Genomic DNA, 20690 nt, shown 5'->3' with positions numbered 1-20690 from the left:
GTTTAAAATTTAAAGCATGTACTATGTGCTATGGCTATGCTATTCAAGAGATTACAAAATAAAGTAGATTCAAACTGTTCAGATTCAAACAGATATCAATTTTCAAGTAGATTCAAACTGATTGTAACCAAGAATTGCTTTTCAAGAATTGAATTGCGAAGAATTGAAAGCTTTTCTCATGGTCAGTTATCTCAATGTTCCACAAAAATCTCATTAAGAAATTTCGCTGTCATGAATTATCGTTTATTTAATTTTTCGTCATCGTTTACACCTGCAAACAATGAGTGGGTAAAAGCAGCAAAGCCCATGGCAACAGCAGTTTAAACAGATTGCATAGACTTGGAACGTGTTCCTTCTATTTAGCTATATGTGTGTGCATTGTGCAGCAAGCAGTTATGTGCATTAGTCGCATTCTTAGCTATGTGCAAGTGTTACAGTTTGCGTTTTATTATCCCAGCGGTTAATAAAACGTTTTTTTAAGGTGATTCAATTTTTATTTAATTTGGATGCCCGCCATCTTCGTAGTGGAAAGTTTGCTTTCGTTGCGCAGGATAAATGCGCCAGCAAATGTAATGCCAAAATTTGCGCCAAGACAACGTAGTACTTTAAATAAATTCAAATCTGTATCAGGACTCAAATATTTACAGATTTGGTGACCGTTTTACAGCAACTGGCAATTATTCAAACTGTGTTGGGGTGGCTTCTGCCGCTGTTGTTTTCAACAATACAACCAGTTTATTTTAACAATCATCTCTTTGCATAAAGAATTATCTTACCAAAACTGTCAGGATCAAACAAATTTTTCTGTTTACTTCATTTTAACATTGGTTTTATCTTTGTAAAATGTAGATTTAAATAATTTTGCTTGTTGGAAATATACAAATTGATAATTTCCAAAGGGTTTTCACTGTTTCTGTTGAATACTTGTAAAAAGATCCTAACATTTTCACAATAAACCCAATTATCCAGAGACTGTAGAAAACTATTTCATGAATTCAGCTGAAGGTGAGCCTGAGAACAAACGAAGGTGTGCAAAAATGGGTGTTATCGATGGAGCTAATGGAACTCCATTGCAAATTGGTACCCATAATGGAGCATTTCATTGTGATGAAGTTCTTGCTTGTTTTATGTTAAAAAATTTGCCCAAGTACAAGGTGAAATAAACCCAGATTGCTTAGATTTTAGTGCGAATGGAATGTATTCATTGTGTACTTATTAAGTAAAATTAGAAACTATATTGGCAGTGTGTATACTTTACACACATTTCAAAAAGGCAATATACACAAAACTATAAATTTTAATGGGAAACTATAACTTTCTTTTGATATAATTCAGGATGCTAAAATTGTTCGAACTCGTGACCAAGCAAAGCTGGATTTATGTGATATTGTGGTAGATGTTGGTGGAGTTTTTGATGTGCAAAAAAATCGATTTGACCATCATCAAAGGTATAAAGAGTCTTTTTTATTGCTAGTAGCCAGGTTTTGCTTTATGGGTAGCTTAAGAATAGCACCAGATTTGGTTAAATCTCGATATTCCAAATATAAATGCATCCATCAGAAAATATATAGACAAGCTGGCGTTGCTTAATGAGGAATCACACCCAGTTTCAGTAATGCAAAAGTTTCGTCAGTTAGAGGATAAATATTCTTATACCATTTGGATAAACTCATAAATGATGTTTGGATAAACATGGAGATGTACTTATACTTTGTTTTAATGGTAATTGAATACATGCTAATTGGAAAATAAGTAATCTTACGATTTTAATTAAGTTAAATGATTGTGTTGCATGTGAATCGAATCATGTGTTTGACCTGTGCCAAACTTTTAACCATAGAGCCAACCTTTTGTATTACATTAGGTCATTCAATGAAAGCTTCCATTCTCTTCATCCTGATAAAAAGTGGACTACGAAACTTAGTAGTGCTGGACTTGTTTATTGTCATTTTGGCGAGGAAGTCTTGCGAGCAATATTAGGTCAAAATTGTCCAGATGAAAAAACATTGTGCACTGTTTATGACAAGGTGTGTTTTCTCAAGCTCACCTATATGTATCATATTTTATGTGTTATAGTTAAATCAGTAAAATGACAGGTGTCTAACGTATTACGTACTTACTAGATTGTCGCTACAACTTGCAAGTGAAATGGTGCCACTAGTCCCTGTTTTAAGGTTAACAGGTTAAAGTTCTGCCAGGTAGTTATTTGGTTAGGGTTCTAATGAGTTCAATAGTTTTGCAACTCAGTAATGTTACATGTAACTGGGAATTAAATTACAAAATTTACATGTTACATGACCGTAAGTATTTTCAGTGGTGCATTCCTGAAAAAAATGAAGGTTCGCTGTCAAGCAGGTGTAGTATTGTACGAAAGTGTATATATACAAATGCAAAAATGGGATGAAATGACACAAAGCAAGAAAAAGTAAGGGAATGTAATTCCCGTCAAAACAAGGGGGGTACGGCGATCTCCATCCCATACACCACTGAGTATTTTTCCTACTCCCGGGCACATTGTTTATGGGCAAAACAGTTTTATATCACTAGTAATTGTTAAATATTGAGCTTGAATTTCACAAAATTTGCATTCCTTTTCGACGGCAGTTACTAGAATTTTTCCATTTAGTCTTGTTTTTTATAAAAGGCAAGTTGAAACGTAATTAACTGTTATTTTCTATACTCGTTATTAATCGGACTTATTTTATGACAAACATCTCCCTAACTTAACTGCGTATCAACTTTTTCAACGTAATGTGTGATCTACTTTTACACAAGACGCGGTATCATTTTAACAGTGTCACTGCATACTTTTCATACTCGATTTATGGTCGTGGGCTCATGGCAATAGTTAGCCTATCCAAGGATGGTTAAGTACATCACATTAAAATCATTGTTTTCTGCTGTCTAGTGTCGAAGAGCCGAGCGCAGATTTTATTTGCGTTTACATAGTAAATGTCGTTAGATAAAAAAGCTAGTTATCAATGTTGTGTCCATAAAATATACCAAAAAAGTAGATTGCAAAATAACATAATTTGTACCAAATGTTTGTAACAGCAGCTCGGTTATGTAAGATTTGTAATTATTGTTAATTTTTGATGCTGGATGTCCTGGTGCCTTTTATTCTTGTTAAAGCCAATTCCTAACTTTTAGGTGTATGAGAACTTTGTGGAGGAAATTGATGCAATTGACAATGGAATCAGCCAGTATGATGGCAAAGCAAAGTACAACATCACAACGACCTTAAGCTCCAGAGTGTCCTATCTTAATCCATCCTGGAATGATGAAAATAATGATGAATATGTAACACCTGGAAGTTTGAGTGTTTATTCATTCACCACTTAAAACGTTAACACTTGCCATTATTATTACAGGAGTGTTTTCAGGAGGCCATGCGTATGGTTGGCAAAGAATTTGTTGAGCGAGTTACTGGTCTTGTGCATCATTGGTTGCCAGCCCGATCAATTGTTTTAGAGGCATTGGAAAAGCGTTTTGAAGTGAGTTTATTATAAATTCAAAGCAATGGAACAGTGTTCAGGTATAACGCTGATATGTAGGTACATGAAAGTGGCAAAGTCATTAAACTGGAAAGGTTCTGTCCATGGAAGGAACACCTTTTCAGATTGGAAGAAACTGGTTTCTGCGGACAAGGAGAAATCAAATACGTTTTATATGCTGACAAAACTTCACAGTGGCGTATTCAATGTGTTCCAACAGGTCGTAACACTTTTGAAAACAGGTAAGCTTGTATTGTACTCCAAGTTGAACTTCTTGAAAATAAAATTTTGTGCAAAAATCTCATTTTTTCTGTGAAGGTTATCTTTATTGAGCAAGTGGAGAGGACTTCGTGATAAAAATCTTAGTGAAATCAGTGGAATACCCAACTGCGTTTTCGTTCATTCAAACGGCTTCATTGGCGGAAATGAAAATTACGAAGGTGTTTTAAAAATGGCATCAGAATGTCTTCAACAGAGTGAATCATGAACTTTTTATCAAGACCTGAACTCAGTGCTCTGAATAATTACACTGGATGTCTGGAACATAACTATTCCATACACCCACCTGCTGACCAAAAACACGGAATCCAATAGTACTGCATTACCGCGGCGCTAATTAAACCATTTGACCACACATTATATTTGTTTACCTACTGCCACAAACTTTTGAAATTTCATCAATAAAATACTACACGTTGCAGATGTTTTGCCAGTTACAATTGTTATTCGCAAAGAACCTAATTGAAATACACAATCTTTTCAGCAAAGGTGAAAAAATTAGGCAGTAAAACATTCTTTATAACAGTGTTGCACATCACATATGGGCACTAAAAGTCCTGTTCAAAAATTATTTATATACACATTTAGACATTTTTTGGTTTGGTGCTAAAATAATGTTCAATCCTTGATGGAGATTTGTTAGAAATGACATCACAGCGCATATTTCGCTTTTTTCCACTATTGTTGTAGCTTGGAATATTATTCTGTAAAGATTCCATAGCACTTCTTTTGGGAGAAAAACTTGATTGATGACAACTAGTAATTGTCTTTGTCAACGTGCTATTCGGTAAATTTTCTTTGTCTATAACCACAGGAATTGATGGGGCGGCCCCTTCAACATTTAGTTGTCTGGCAGCTTTAGTCTTTCCATTAACAGTTTTTACACTTTCTTTGTATTTAACCCATTTCTTCAATGATGATTGAACAACCTTTCCCCCACTATCACTTAAGGTGAATTTAATTTTTTGTGTTGGAGTGGTTACTGTAGCATTCGTTTCCAACAATCCAATTTCCTGTTCGTGTTTACAATCACTTCTTTCTTCTTTCTGTTTACCTACAAAAATATGCTATTTAAAATAACAGCAGCTTAAACTAAAACACGGACAAAACTATATAAAGGTAATGGCATATTTGTTTACCACTGTTAAGTGACTGTGCAAGCCTTTCACAGTATCCATCTTTCTGCTTTGTTGATGGAAATGATGTAGGTAGTTTCCATAGCCGTACCACACAGTCATCTGAGCAAGTTATTATTTTTGTCCAGTCCTGTGGGCTCCAAGCTACGGAAGTAACCTGCTCCATACCACTACTTGTCATACTGTGAGATGGCAAAACTTCTTCTTGTTTTTGCCCTATAGTCTGTAAAAAAAATTTTGCTTAAACGTCTATGAATTTCAAATTTCCATTTAAGGAAGTTTAGACCTAAATCCAAGTAAATTCGCTTTCATACTTTCCAAATAAATGCCTTCTCTTCATCGCATCCACTCAGTAAAAAGATATCATCAGGACTCAAAGTTATTCGAACATAAAACGATGAGCTGTAGTGTCCTGTGTATCTGAAATTGAAAATAAATTTTTAAGGTGTGATGGACATTATTTGTATTTCATATATGTTGCAAAGTTATTGGTTATCTTGCTTTAGACCAGGAGTGCCCAACCAGTTGATTACGGTCTACTAGTGGACCGCAGACAGATCCCAAGTCGGTCGTGAAACCATTAGAAAAAATAAAAATTTTTAGACCTGTGCAACTCTTTGTTTTGTGAGTTGGAACTATTACGGTTACCAAGTAATGAAGTAAAGGTAAAATAATTAGTTTAGTTCAATTTTTAACAGGCTTTTGTGGACAACTGTTCTTTGTTGCTATACCAGTATGCCTATACCAATTAACAAAGCGCCTGGGACCATAAAATCGATTGGTCTACTTTTCATACACTTTCAAAGGCTCAAGTGGTAACTATAAAATGATATTTCCAACACCAAAGCAATTTACAAAATTGTTGAACTACATCTTGACGTCAAACGTGTTTGCACATAGCATGAAAAATATTAACCAAGGCTTTGCTTATGATATGTATTGTAAAATATCACACCCAAAGGAAAAGGTCATAGGCAGCATTTTAGAGATACTGTATAGTAAATAAACATCCGTAGATTGTACCGGTTCTACTATTCTACCAGTTATGTAGCCTTCCACTAGCAGTCCCTTTGACAGTGTTGCTATTTTAATTTATATTTAAGCAGTACACTTTGTTCTGTATTTACGTCATTATGACGTGTCAATGCGATTGTTTGTACCTATAATCAGAAGGTTAGTCGCAGGGCTTCGGAGCAGGCGTAAATTTTAAATTGCTCCAGCTCCGGAGCTCTCTTTTATCATAAATTAGCTCCAGCTCCGGAGCTCATTGATACCACTGCTCCGGCTCCATTACGTCACAAACTGAGGTTTAAGGATGAAGGCTCAATTTGGAGTATATAGCTCAATGGGTCAGTCAGTAGTCAGTACCATCGGTTGCTACTATGAACATGTGACTGCTCTGCTGTCAAATCCCCAGTAATTCTTAATTTTGTGAAGGGTTGCTCTTAAATTATGTGAATTCAGCCAATAGTAGTAGGCTAGTAGCATAGCATCTTATGAAATACATCGGAGCCGGAGCTATGTTTCAAACAACTGGCTCCAGCTCCTGCTCCGGCTCCATTTGAATTTCACAAAGAGCTCCGGCTCCAGCTCCAGCTCCTTTGAAAATGCACGGCTCCGGGGCTCCGGCTCCGGCTCCAAAGCCCTGGTTAGTCTTAGTCGGCCAATTCAAGAAATGTACGATTAAACCCAAAAAGACAACTCTATAAGAAAAGGTTTTCTGGATATGTATGTGCTTGAGAAAGAGTGGGTTTGTGATGTGATGTCTACTCTCAACAAGGCACAAAATAAACTTCGGATAGGAATTTTATGCAAAGTAGGGAATTTCGTGTTTTCTTGCTTAACTTTTCTTTATGTGCTTTGGGTGCATTTTCATTCATTCAAGCTTTATATCAGAGTTAAGTGTGACGTCACAATGAAATTTACCGAGCAATGTATTTTATGTTGAGGCGATTCGAAGACAGTTGAGGTTAGCAAATTAGATATATCAAAAAACACCGGGACGATGTGTATGGAATTGCGATATCGACACTAAACTGGTAGATCTTGGGACAGAAAAGGCTGGGCACCTATTGATGTTAACCTAACAATTACTTGTGAATAGGTTGTCTGGTGTCTAACGTGACAGCATTTCCCAAGTGATATTCATACACAGTGTTGTCTGTGCAAGATGCAAATAGTTTAGAGCGTGTGGAATCGAGCTTCAAGGAAGTATATCCTCTCCTCCGATTGCTGGTGCCAGAATATTTTATGCATTCTTTTGGTAACGATTCTTTATTAGAGCCTCCAATGACACCTACGGTACATCAAGAATGTTGAACATACTGTTCTAAAAAAAATGTAGCGTAAAAGTTATGCGAAAATGCACCTGATCCTGACGGTTTCACTAAATAAGGTTTTCTTAAGTCCCAAAGCTTTAAGGCTCCATCCATTGCACCTGATGAAATAAGAGTGTTGCTGTCTTGAAATATCACAGATGTAACAGTCTGCCTCGAATCCTGCCAAAAAAGCAGAAATGAATATTTGCATGGATAAATGCATACTATGGTACTTAACAATTATGTACTTTTACAAGTTGGGAAATCAATTTGGTAGCAATTTTTCTTCTTCGTTTTCTCTGGGGAGTTAAAGCATCATTGATAGCATGAGCACTTTGTATTCTAATCACAGCTTGGGTTGCGCCAGATTTGCTGCACCGACAATCCCATATCAATACATTGCCATCTCTGGATCCAGTAGCAAGAATATCTGTTTTAATTTATATGTATTGTATATATACTGTTTGAACTGATCTTAAAGGTGGTCAGGCAAGATATTCAGTATACTTTGCCTAGCTATATACTTACTGGTATTATGTGGATTTATGCATATTGATTTCAAACTGCAACTGTGACCATGAAATACATTTAACTGTTGACGTGGACATTCCATATCCCACAGTATTGCAGTGGTGTCACCAGATGCTGTGGCAAATTTACTGCTGTTATGAGCACAAGCAATATCAAACACAGCATTATTATGTGTTTGCCAACTGTTAATGATTTTCAGGGACTTTCCTTCGAAATTATCTGGAGTGTCAGATATGTCCATAAATGAGATGTAGCCTTCTTCATCAGCAATTAAACACAAGTTCCGTTTGCCTAAGAATAATGATTATACATTTATTTTTTGTGTTTTTAACCATGTCAAATTTACAAACTTTAGCTAAGATATATTTTGATAAAACAGTTTTTGTCATGTTTAGAATTAGTAGAAGTTTAAACTTAATTTTTGCATTTGGTATATTGTATGATGTGAAATACTCTCTGAAATTGTAAAATTGAATACCGGTACTTACTGGTGCTAAATTCACAAGCGTAGGGTGGGATGTCAACCTAAAATAAATTTTGCATTAATGCAATACTGAAATTACAAATTATTAAAAAATATTTCTTAAAAATAGGTGTGTGATGTTCGACCAACAGAATTCTTTTTTTATTACAATGTGCAATGCAAACATTTTAATTAAAAATTGGAAAGTATGTTACAACAATTATAATATACATTTCATGAATTTAACTGTCAAAACTATAATCAATACATTTAGCAGCTCAAACTTGGGGTCATGTGCTGGCATACATATTATTACAACAAAATTGCAGTAAAGGATATTATGTCCAAAATGGTCTGGACCCAGGTGGTCAAAATAAGCTGAGTTTACTGTAGTTTATATTACACCTTAATTATAATAAGTTGTAAATAATATTGTTGCAACAAACTCACAGCATGCGCATCTGTTATCGCCCTTTTGTCTTCATTGTTGTTGCAAAAGTTTTCCAGCAAACTCTCCTGTACTGCAGCTTCCATTAAGTGCCATGTTTCTGAAACACAGTGTTTTTTTACAGGAGAGCTATACAGTGTATGCTTGTAAACTTGAGATTGAAATAATCAGTTTAAGAGTGAACTTTCCAGCCTTAAAACCTTGAATAAACGCAGTTTCCCTTTGCACTGACAAACTAACATCAATCTCATTACCAGCTAGTTGCGGGGCGTGAGTAGGCTTATAAGCCCAGCAACTACTGCTTTGGCATAACATTTTTATGCCAGCATAATATATGGCGCTATCAGTGGAGTGTGAAACTGATATCGCCTCCTATTATGTTATCACAAATTCCTCTATCTTTTTAGTCGACTCAGCAGCCGAGTGGGTAAAGTGCTAGGCAATACTGCAGTCTGTGTTCAATGTCCAGTGGCACTATCGTTGTAATGCCCTTTGGGGGGCAAAAAATCAAAAAAAACATATAATAATATATCCATCGAAACTTGCACAAAGGCTAGCTCGTTAACCATGACTTGAACGATGAGATGAGTGGATACCTATGTCGTATGTACAGACAAGTTTAAGAGTACCCTTCAAAATACCGATTTAAAAAATAATATATGTTTATTTGTTAATAAACTAGTAAACTCTGTTTCTAATGTGAAAATTACAAATAATGAACGTTTCTGTAACATTACAAGATTTAGACAGAAATGTTCGGAAAAGTCGATACATTGTTGGTATTTCCTAAACTTCTCTTACACTTTGGCATGCTCTCCAGCGAAAAAAAAAGAATTCAAATAGTATTATTTCCAGGTCTGTCAGAATTTTGAATGTTTTCACCATCAAAAACTAAGTCGTGACATGGTACACGATCATGTAAATAATCATAGATTTATGAAAGGCCATGTGCAGGGGCGGATCTACAAAATTTTTAAGGGGGTGTCCTGTTCATTACATTGTGTTTTATGACACAATAACTTAGTTCACTTTCAACTTCATAGCACAGACAAAATAAGTCCAGCATTAAGTCATCATTATCATCGTGTGCCATATCGCACCCGTTTTTGTCGGTTTCTCTTCAATTTTAAGGACGTGATAATTTGACACCATTGCAAATCTTTATGCTGCACAGTGTGGTCGACGAAGTCTGATAGCCTTCTGCATGTTTAATCGAACATGCTACAAGGGAATAGGTCTTCCATTACTGTTACTAATATGCATTGCATTGGGTTTGTCTTTTTGCTTTAGTCTTTAGCGAAACAAAAATGAAATGCTTATTGCTTAGTAGTAACACAAGCAAAAGAGACGCTTTATGCCAGTGTTTCCCAAAATTTTCCCCTGGACAACTTACTGACTATCAAATCTCATTCAATAAAAAAGAAAAACAAATTTATTATCTATTCCAGATCAGGAGAAAAAACATGTGCAAGCATGCAAAACCAGCACTAAAATCAACCTAAAATTGTTACAATTACTCGATATACAATGGGTCAATTTAGACAAATAAAACATTTCTGACATAGCAAAACATTCCCCTTTCGAACTGTATAATCGCTTTTCTTTTAACTACATCAGTAAGCAAATAACTCCAACATTTACAAAGCTTTTGTTACGTCATAAACTCCACTCTGACTGAACATTCACTGTTCAATAATTAATCTCTCTGTGGAGTGACGCTGCCAAAAAAATTACCACACTATCTGTCACAGAGCTCCTACAGTCATCATCTTTCTGCTTCGTATTTTATTTTACAAGCAAAAATGACTAAAAGTCGCTTCGTCATCCCGTTCTTGTAACTGCTCCGATTCACTCTCAGCATCCCCCAAATCGCCCAGTTTGTGACCATTGCCCTGCGTTGCATTCTTCCAAGGTATTGCTTACTTTAAAGCAGTCATTTTAAAACAAGGTTGAAAAAATGACCAAGCGAGACATTTTTAATCCTCATAGGTAAACCATAACATTTTATCCTAATTTTTTTGTTAAGAATGTTAGTCAAATGATGTAGTTGCAAAAACTTTCAACAGTATTCAAAATGTACCGTATCTGAACGTTAATAGGAGGTCGAATGTCAGCCAAAAAGACATTTTAATTACATCAACAATTAATGTTTTTAACAACACGTCCAACAGACTTTAACAATTAATTCACGTGTGAATTACTTTGATTTTGCTGTTTTAACTGTACTGAAATGTGCATTGTTTATTGCATGGACAGTATTTCGACCAATGAAACATAAAATGTTTTGATCAGACTTAACATCAGGCATTTAACTACAAGCCCTCGACTGTTTTTGGGCCTGATAATTCTGTTTTGTAAGGCTTATACGCAGGTATGTACGGAACATATCTGGTAGTGAAGTTTGTATGGCTTTGTTAAAGCGTAGTTCTGTAGAGTACCCAGCTGTTTGTTCACAGTAAAACTTATTTTCCAGAGCAGACCACTTAAAGACATCAATATATCGGATAATCACATATAAAGATGTCCAACAAAATGGATAACGTGCTACAAGAATAAAATGATGAAAATAGTGGTCCATGAAAGTTAGACCATTGGCGACCGCTGCACTAAATCATGGCATTTGGGTGGTGTTTGACAGTCCGTGTAATGAATTGTTTGCCAAATCACTTTTCAGAAAGTATTCGAACATGGCTCTTGGGCGTAGTGAATTTCTGTACTGCAAATTAGTCCAAAAACAAAGTCGGCTGCCGACACGTGAATCGCCAATTTTACTTATATTTTGCCAAACTTTTAATTTTCAAAACCTGTGTTAACAAGTCGCGTAAAAGCTTACTTCAGTAACCATAAAAGTCCACTTAAAATTAACACAATCTTCGATTACGAACGTAAATAAAAAGACGAAGATCTCTAAAGAAATCTACTTGCTGCACCTTAAGCGATTCTTTCGTGTAAACTCAAATTCTGAAAGTGAACTTTGGGAGACAATTTTTGCTCACTAAAGTGCCAAAACAGAACTCGCATTTACAATTGATTGCTTGTCTTCTAGAGTTGCATAGTCGAAAAACAGTCTAAGTGTAGTTTTTAAATTATGTCAAGTAGTAGGAACCATTTTCTGGTGAAACATTCATTCTCCAATTCAAAACATAATAAAGTTAAGCAAGAAATAATATATATAAATACAAAAATAAAGGTCCTTACTGCGATATGCAGGAGATGCAAAATGAATTTCGCGATTGTAAGTCCACATTGAGTTCAATGTTACACAGCCACTTGTTCAGCCAATCTTCCGTTCAGCAGTTAAACTGATGAGACAAACAAACTAATCGAGTGACCTACATATACACCACAATACTCATTTAAAGTGTAATTTTAGCCTTTTGCTGCACTACAGATTATAGGTGTCTTCACTAACATCTCAAGTGTATTTGGAAGTCTTGACCCAAACTAGAGAGTATGGCAAGACCACACCCAGCATTTTTAACCAAAACAGTATTTACACACCAAAAGAAAAGTGATCTCTCTAAAAAAAGGAGACACTAATTTTCTCTCTGGTTTCTATTGTAAAAGGCTGTACTTTGCCTACCACAAACGCTAGACACGCTTTTCGGAGACACGAGTCGCAGTGCATGCACACAGGAATTTTGTTTCCGCATCTTCGAGATCTCAGCGAGCACTGCAATACTCTGCAGTCCCAACATCATCATCATCAAAGCATGCCAACTGCAAACCGAGATTTTTGAAGGCTATACTTGCTGTACTCGGTCGTCAGCGCAAGTTGGCGTTTTTAGAGATTGATATATTTTTTACCGGCAGAATTCGGGCCCGTCGACTATGTAAAGCACCAATAGTGCACCCAGAGTCCAAGATTTCACCTTGCTGCACCCAGTTGCCCTGCCTTTGGCCATCCTGCACACCTGAGATATCGTCGAAAAGCGCCACCCTTATGATCGCACGCTACGCAACAACTAATACCTGAATATCTGGTACTAAACTGCTAACCTCGAAAACATGATTTCTTTAAGGCTGCAACTATTTGACCTGAAAAAATCGTACGTATGTTCGAAATTATTTTTTACAAGTTTCTTGAAACTGAAATTAAGTTTAAATATTTATAACATGTTAACTTGAATTAAACCTAAAACAACTAAAATCAACTTTTTATGCCCATTCTCCTGACCGCCTATCCTAACAACGAACTGTATGACCTAAATATCGTGAAATAGTCACTCATTTTCTTTGATCCATCATTGATGAATCGATAGGTTTTATTGTTCCCGCGAGATCTTTCATGCGTAACATTAAATTTAGTGTGGTGGTTTTATATGACACATCATAAAAATCAAAATGGCGCTAAATACCTAACCTTGTACTGTACAATACCGAAAATCCGTACCGCTGTACGCTATATAATATAGACCTAACTTCTTATAAAAATGACTACAAAAACAAAAATGAATACTGTTTTTCAAGTTATATCAAATACATAGATTGATTTCAAGCATTGTTCGTTACTGTTTTTTTCAGTGTTGGTCAAAGCTGGTCAAAGTAACCACATATAATATAAAGAGGTTGGTGCTTACTGGTTATAGTGCTTACCAACACCAAACCAAAACAAAGCTATTTTCCAAATCTCGCCTAGATTTATCAAGAAAAGATTTACATTCCTTTTTAAATTATTGGTTTCATTGAGTTTGCCGTAATTCAACGACTTAGATATTTTTTGGTCAAATACCGTACTCAGAGATGCGGGGTCGTAACTCGTGAAACGGGGAAGCGATCTATTTATGACCTGCAAACTAGGCTTAAAATTAAAAAGCCTGGGTCGAGATTATAGAGGTCATGGGTTCTGTAGATTAGGGTTACCATATTTGATAATGCACAATCCCTGACAAATTTACCTCAGTTGCATTAACCAACTTTAGAATATTACCAAAGTACATTGCCGTCATTTCTTTTTTGTGAAGTAGGATAAACACGAAACAATACAAAAACAGCAAAGAAATGTTGCATTGCAATACACGAATACAAGTTTTCTTCTATACAGTAACGTCTATGAAAACGAAAATCAGCACAATTTTTTTACAAAATACGCTCGAAAGTAATTACAAGTAATGAACCTATAACAGTTTATGAATAATACTCTACTCTCCCTAATACCAATCGTACTTTTCCGAAGATCTGATTTTTTTCAACAAGCTCCTGTTGGACTTCAAAACTACATAAAATTCTTCACAAGACATGCTTTGTACTGAAGTGTTAAATTTCCTTTCATTCTCTCAATGGTCATCTTATCCCTTTCTTAAAAATCTTAAATCTTATCTTAAAAGGTAGTAAACAACTTACGTCATGAACGAGTTGCAGACAGTTTTGACGAGCTGAGAATGTTCACGACCACGAAAAAGTTTGATAAAAGGTGGCAACCTTGAAAAACTTTGGACTTAAATACAATTTTAAAAATCCCTGACTTTTAAGTACATTTTAGCATTTCACCCTGACGCAGATTTGAACTCTAAATTCCCTGACATGTCAGGGAAAAACCTGACGTATGGCAACCCTAAGTGTACATTGAAACCTGGGTCGAGAATACAGATGTCATGGGTTCTGTAGATTGAAGCCTGGGCCGAGATTGGAAAAGCCACGGTTGGTATGAAATGAGGCCTGGGTCGAGATTAGAAAGTCCACGGCTCGTATAAAATGAAACCTGTGTCGATATTGGAAATGCCACGGTTGGTATAAAATGAAGCCTGGGTCGAGATTAGAAAGGCCACGTTTTGTATAAAATGAAGTCTGGGTCGAGATTGGAAAGATCATGGTTCGTGAGGCGGGGAAGTGATCCATTTATGACTTGCAAGCCAGGCTTGAAATTCAGACGCCTGGTTCGAGATTACAGAGGTCATGGGTTCTGTAGATTGAAACCTTGACCATGACCTTTCTAGGCTTCAATCTGTAATGAAAAGTGGTGTATGGTACCTTAACCTGTAAGGTTTGCCCACTTCCTTACAAAGTCTGTTTACTTGTGTATATCTTAACAGTGAACTTTGATAGACTTCAGCAATAATGACACAGGAATGACAACTGTATAATCTGATTATATTTGAAGCTTCTTTGAACGAATACATCAAGATAGAACATTGTGACAGCTACATAATAAAGTCGACCACTTTCTAGGGTTAACTTCGTAGACTGTTAAGTGACGACTGATAATTCGTAATGCACGCACAGTAACATAGAAGCAATCGATTACGTCACAAAGTGTTATGCTTCGCTGATTCGATAGACGAGAATTCTATGTCGTACACAATTTTATATTACATTAATTGATATATTTATCACAAATCTACACAACCCATGACCTCTGTAATCTCATGCCAGGCTTCTTTTTATACGAGATGTGGCCTTTCTAATCTCGACACAGGCTTCATTTGGTGACGCCTGTCTTTGCATCGTGGGTTGCAATAGTGGCCTGTAAGTTGTGGGTAGTATAGGAAGTTGGTTGGCTCCTATGGAAAGTGACCTAAGAAAAGTGGCGTCTTTTCAAATTTTCATGACCTGGGTTCGAAGTCATTAAATAATCACTTCCCCCATTGTCAAAACTGCCATATATTCCGGTCGAGGGTCATCGCTTTTTAAGCAAATAACTGTTTATGTACGATTTAAGTTCCACAAGCTTACTAAAAGCAGTAGGCTATAACTGTAGAAAAATTCATGATTTTGTTAAGCTATAATAATATAGTTATGCTTTTGTCCTTCGTCAGATGCTTTGAGCAATGTTTAAATGAATACATCAACATCAAATTGTACAAATACATCAAATTGTAAACTCTAGCCTATATGAAGGCTTCGTTCAGAAATGATTGCGAGTAAACTTTACTGCAAATGATGTTTGAATAAAAACACTGACTACTTCCGACTTGGTGAACCTACTCAGGTACACCAGTTTGACCTAACAATTACTTAAATAAAAGTACAAGTACCCATGGAAAAAGCTATGTAAATAAGTAGCCAAAGTAGGAAAAGTTTACTTAAGTTAGTAAAACTATCAATCATAACCATGTTACATATTTTAAGATGCTTCTGTTCATTAATCGTTTGTGAGCATGTTCTTTTTTATGCTATTACTATAACGGTTAGCTTCTTAATTTTCACACTGCACAGTTAATGGCAAAAATAAAGGTTACCACTGCTTCACCAAAAAAAATCTCGCGTTCGAAGTTATTTTTCTCAGTTCCTTGTTAACGTAACTTAAATGTTATAACATAGTAACCTAACCTAAATCAACCTTCTGAACTCCGATAAATCCTTAAACAGCTAAAATCAACTTTTTGCATATCCATTGTCCTCGCCTATAGCTGCCTATCCTTTTACAACAGGCTGCGTAGCCTACATACAGTGGAATAGTTACTTCGAAAAATAAATGATTTGATACCGTAGTTCAGACCAATTAGATACTATTTATCCTACAATGATAGTTTTAGTAATAAAAGCTTGGCTTTAACCCAGATAATAGTTTAAAAGGCAGTGCACTTTGCTGTGTAAAGATTTAGGTTGTGAAGCTTTTCATCAACATTTTTGTTATCGAATATTGCCATTCTTATCGTTCTTGTCTCTAACATTATAAGCCTTTGTTGGTGTAAAACCTGCTGTATCTAAGTGGTTTTATTTTATCATAAAAAGTAAAAGAAAGTTTCATATCAACAAATTCATAAAATTTTTGATGTTTTTTTCAAGTTTATGCTGAATAATTTACGTTTTACTTACCAGCATATAACTACAGCAACCCCAGCACTTTTACAGTTATTGAGAATAATGTGAAATTTTTTATGTATAAATTTTGAAATTAAAACACCTCTTTGTTCATTGTGTCTACTAAATGAAAAGTGTTCACTATTTTATCTCTGCATGCATGTCAGTGTGAGTTTGGAGTCAGACTGTGATAGGTTTTTGGTCATAAACTATATACAGTATTACCTACTCAGTACTTGTCAACGACTCGTATCAATTGTAAAAAGATAAATTTTGTGTTTAAAGTAACTTTCTGTGCAGTCAATGGAGCATTAGTGGTTTGTTCGCTTTGAATGCTGTAATATATTAGTCTGTAATGAAATGGACGTAACAAGAGACAATTTTAAAGAAGTTTTACCCATCGTAACTGAAGCAATAAATGCAGCCAGCTTCATTTGTATAGATGGAGAGTTTACAGGCTTATCCAATGGCACTTATAATGTAACGGCATATGATTCTCCAGAAGATAGATACTTCAAAATCCATTGTAATACAGAAAACTTTCTTTTACTTCAATTTGGTAAGTTTAAAAAGATTTGTTTATAGTAAGCAGCCACGTTTTAATGATGGTTTGAATGGGTTCTTACTTCATGTTTTGAAGGTATGTGCACATTTTGCTGGAATGAAGAACTTCAGAAATACAAAATTCAAGCATTTAATTTTTATATATTTCCTTTTCGTTCATCAATGCAAGGAGTTCCTGACAGGTTTATTTTTCTTTAAATGCTGTTTGTTGTTGTGTTTAATGTTTTTATAATTTTAACTACTTTGTTTGTTTCAGAATATTTTCTTGCCAAAGCTCAAGTTTAGATTTTTTGACCGCACAAGGATTTGACTTCAATAAGGCTTTTAAAAAAGGCATTCCATTTCTTCATCAAAATGAGGAGTCTAATGTTAGGTCTGCTCTGGAAGAAAAACAAGTGTTTCGAGAAAATGCATATAAATCTCCAGGAAAGGGCAAGTTTGGTTCACACTTCTGAACTGAACTCCAGTTTTGTTTTTTTACCCCATTCGTTTAATTCTTGTTATTTTGAAAACAGGGTCATTTCATAATCCAAGAAACAGTAGCTCATTTCAAAGTCCAATGACCAAGGGAAGTCCAACACCTATAACCGACCAAAAAACAAAGGATTTCACAGATGGTGTTATAAAGCAAGTGCAAGTATTTCTCGAAGAAGAAACATCCGATGAATTGGTCTTAGAGCCTTGCAACAGCTATTTAAGGTGAAATATTTTAAGAATTCATTCAGGTAGCTAACTTAACTCTTTTGAAGCAACCCAAACTTTTGGGAAAATAAAGGTTCTATAAACTCACTTGTGTGTTTGAAATCAGAAAAATTCTATTTGAAACTCTCCCTCGAGTGTTCCCGGACAAGATTTTGGTGGAAGGAAGAACTGACGAACAAACTTATCAGCGGCATATAGTGGTAGTTAGGGGAGCTAGTGAATCAATCAAGAAGGCTCGAGAGCAACTAGCAAGGGAAAGGGAAGAACAAGAATTACAAGATGCAATTGGATTTTCAGTGTAAGTCTGTAAGTTCATTGTTTGGTGGTGTATTCAAAACAGGTGGAATAGGTTCACCCCCACACACTTGCTTTTTGAGGTTGCATGCATCCATCTAAATCATTTTGTAATTGCTTGCCCTATACACATACAGTACAGTTGGATTACTTTTAATTTCTGGATGGTGTCAAGATCGATTTAGGCAATTTGTTTTAACGAAAGAAAAGTTTTGTGAACTTTTTTTATGTTCGTATGAACACCAGTGGTAATCCGAGTTTATGCACAAACACACTAGTTTTTTTAAGGAATACACCATTGGATACATTATGATTATGGTTTAAAAATATCATAGTTTTATTCAGACAATATCCTTGTTTTGGTTTGTGTGACAGGTAATATCCTTTTAGGGTCATCAAGCTCTTAAGTGAATGTCAAAAGTTGATTGTTGGACATAACATGTTACTTGACCTCATCTACACAATTCGGCAATTTTTTTGTCCCTTGCCACCATGTTTGGAAGACTTCAAATCATTGGTGCAATGTGTTTTTCCTAATTTGCTTGACACTAAGCTAATGGGAAGCATGTTGCCATTTAAGGTAATATAATTTATACCTTACTGTACTTACTGTTGGAGTGCAGGGTAATAAAATGTGACTGTAGTTTTGAATACAATAAGCATTTCAAAGAACTGATTACTTGTGGATTTTTAGCGATACACTTATTCTTAGCTCAACTTAATATCAAATGCGATTTAGGATCTTCTAACTACAACTGCGTTAGGTGAAATGAACACTCGCCTTCGTGAAGCACCTTTCAAACCCTCTGATGTCGATATACCTGGAAAATACAATGTTGCAACTGCAGAAACCCAAAATGAAAACCTTCATGAAGCAGCTTACGATGCCTTTATCACAGGTAGTCAGGACGGAGAGATGACTTCTAAGTTACTAACTTACTGTCATTTGGATTTGCCACTTTCACCATTAGCAGTTGTGATGAAAATGATACTAAAATATGAAGTCTTTTGCAGGCACTGCTTTCCTATCTATGGTAAATCACTTGTCATCGTATCAAAATTCTTCCAAACCTAATCATGTGACATCATTTACATCTTTGCAAAACCTTACTTCCCCATACATAAATAAGGTGGGCAAAAGATTAGATTATATAATTATTATTTATAATTTTGGACCACATTACTTATGTGCAGAAAGGAAATGCTTAATTCTTGAAGCATTAATTTGCATTGTAGATATTCCTTATGCGCAGTCATGATATTCCATACTTAAATCTGGCTGGAGCAGATCTTACACCTAGTCGGGATCACGTCTTTTATATTGAATTTCCATCTTCATGGAAGGCCAGTGATCTTCGGCAGTTATTTTCACCGCTCGGCCAGATTAGTATATCATGGATCAATGACATTGCATGCTTTGTTGGACTTTACAATAAAGGCCAGGTAAAAGTTTTTCCTCTGACTAAGATATGCAGTCTAATGTTGGTTCCTCTCGTTGTTTTCAGTTAAAATTGTTGGTTAATCACTATATCTAATACATAATTACCAAATCCGATTTTGGTTTGTGTTAATATCATAACGTTCAAATTCCTGAAAGTACGTTGTTGTCTTCAGGCCAAACATGTAAAGAGTTTAATGAAGTCTGATGCGGCGGAACCATGCCTATTTCGAATTACAACTTACAATGAATACAAAGCTGATAGTGTATCTGGTTTCTATTCTACGCATTCACAACATCGTATATGGACGAAGCAAAATGTTCACAACAACATAACCGCGTCATCAGGGTCAACAATACCATTGTCGCATTCATTATCATTTACAAGCGGGCTCCAAGCTGCCAGCATCACTGGTCATTCTGATGTTCCAGCAAGTTCTAATCGGAAGCGGTCGTCTACAAAGGAAGACAATGATTTTGCAAATTCTAAAAAATTCTTCGGTGAACCAAAACTGAAAAAGCAAAAGTCACAAGAAGAATGTGCATATGATATTGAGAACTGCAATATTGAAGTCGTAACTAATTCACCCTTACATAAAGCTGATGAATCTAAAAAGGAAAGCCCTAATAATTTAGCAAATCTTTTATCTGATAGTTCATTTAGTGAAAACATGAAATCCAAAAATAGTTCAACTAGTGATGCACCAATGTTTGAAGTTCCAAATGAGTGGTAGTGCAATTTTTTCTGACCTGACTCAACATGTTTAGTGTGCCTATCAATTAAGATGTTTATGACCAAAATTTTGTTTGGATTGCAATATGTCTCGCATTATCCGTTTTTGAATCTTGCACCATTTCTGATATTGGACAGACTTAATCATAAACCACTCAAAGGCTGTACAGAACCAATTCTACAGTGCATAGGAAGCTACTTGCAATGATCAAGAAATTAGTATATACATTACACAGTAAATAAATATTCATTACAAAGGAACGTTTTTAAGAAAAGAATATTGCGTAAATAATAAGTGCAAGGTCATAATTTATGGGTTCAAACATGCAGTGTATCTCTGTTTTGTGTCCCCGTTGTCTTTTTTCACTTACCTAAGTAGTTCTATGTCTACAAGATGCACAAACAACTGGCCACGACGCCTAAAGCAGATTGAACAAAGCAAGCGCGAATCGGTCGTGAACTATAACCACTCAATGTCGCTGTCGAAAATTGCAGATAATAATTATACGTCAAGTCCCGCTTTTTGGCGAGTGACATCATGTGATTG

The 20690-nt window shown here is 35.6% G+C and overlaps 3 protein-coding genes across 4 annotated transcripts; 2 read left to right on the top strand and 1 right to left on the bottom strand.

The window, feature by feature from the left end:
- The first annotated feature begins 116 nt into the window (after positions 1–116).
- Positions 117–4194, top strand: LOC143446419 (MYG1 exonuclease-like). Its single transcript, XM_076946039.1, has 7 exons — positions 117–1154; positions 1336–1448; positions 1865–2027; positions 3151–3300; positions 3372–3494; positions 3555–3736; positions 3813–4194. The coding sequence occupies exons 1-7, from the start codon at positions 990–992 to the stop codon at positions 3979–3981; spliced, it is 1065 nt and encodes a 354-aa protein (XP_076802154.1). The 5' UTR covers positions 117–989; the 3' UTR covers positions 3982–4194.
- Positions 4195–4196: 2 nt separating this feature from the next.
- Positions 4197–12038, bottom strand: LOC143446418 (denticleless protein homolog). The gene is made up of 10 exons (XM_076946038.1): positions 11868–12038; positions 8672–8769; positions 8247–8283; positions 7756–8049; positions 7476–7657; positions 7278–7407; positions 7004–7205; positions 5224–5329; positions 4913–5132; positions 4197–4827 (listed from the first exon to the last, which is right to left on the bottom strand). The coding sequence occupies exons 1-10, from the start codon at positions 11914–11916 to the stop codon at positions 4358–4360; spliced, it is 1788 nt and encodes a 595-aa protein (XP_076802153.1). The 5' UTR covers positions 11917–12038; the 3' UTR covers positions 4197–4357.
- Positions 12039–14478: 2440 nt separating this feature from the next.
- On the top strand, positions 14479–20483 carry LOC143447435 (poly(A)-specific ribonuclease PARN-like). Of its 2 annotated transcripts, none has more exons than XM_076947535.1 (10): positions 14479–16971; positions 17053–17158; positions 17233–17403; positions 17493–17675; positions 17785–17976; positions 18363–18552; positions 18712–18871; positions 18987–19102; positions 19209–19415; positions 19587–20483. In XM_076947535.1, the coding sequence occupies exons 1-10, from the start codon at positions 16773–16775 to the stop codon at positions 20142–20144; spliced, it is 2082 nt and encodes a 693-aa protein (XP_076803650.1). In that variant the 5' UTR covers positions 14479–16772; the 3' UTR covers positions 20145–20483. The 2 variants fall into 2 exon arrangements, with proteins under 2 accessions (XP_076803650.1, XP_076803648.1); XM_076947533.1 differs by having other exon boundaries at positions 14485–16971; positions 17233–17408; positions 17492–17675.
- The last annotated feature ends 207 nt before the right edge of the window (positions 20484–20690 follow it).

The sequence above is a fragment of the Clavelina lepadiformis genome, chromosome 2, assembly GCF_947623445.1.
Source record: "Clavelina lepadiformis chromosome 2, kaClaLepa1.1, whole genome shotgun sequence".
Lineage (NCBI taxonomy): Eukaryota > Metazoa > Chordata > Ascidiacea > Aplousobranchia > Clavelinidae > Clavelina > Clavelina lepadiformis.
Note: the sequence above shows the minus strand (reverse complement) of the source record. Positions and strands in the feature narration are given on the sequence as shown.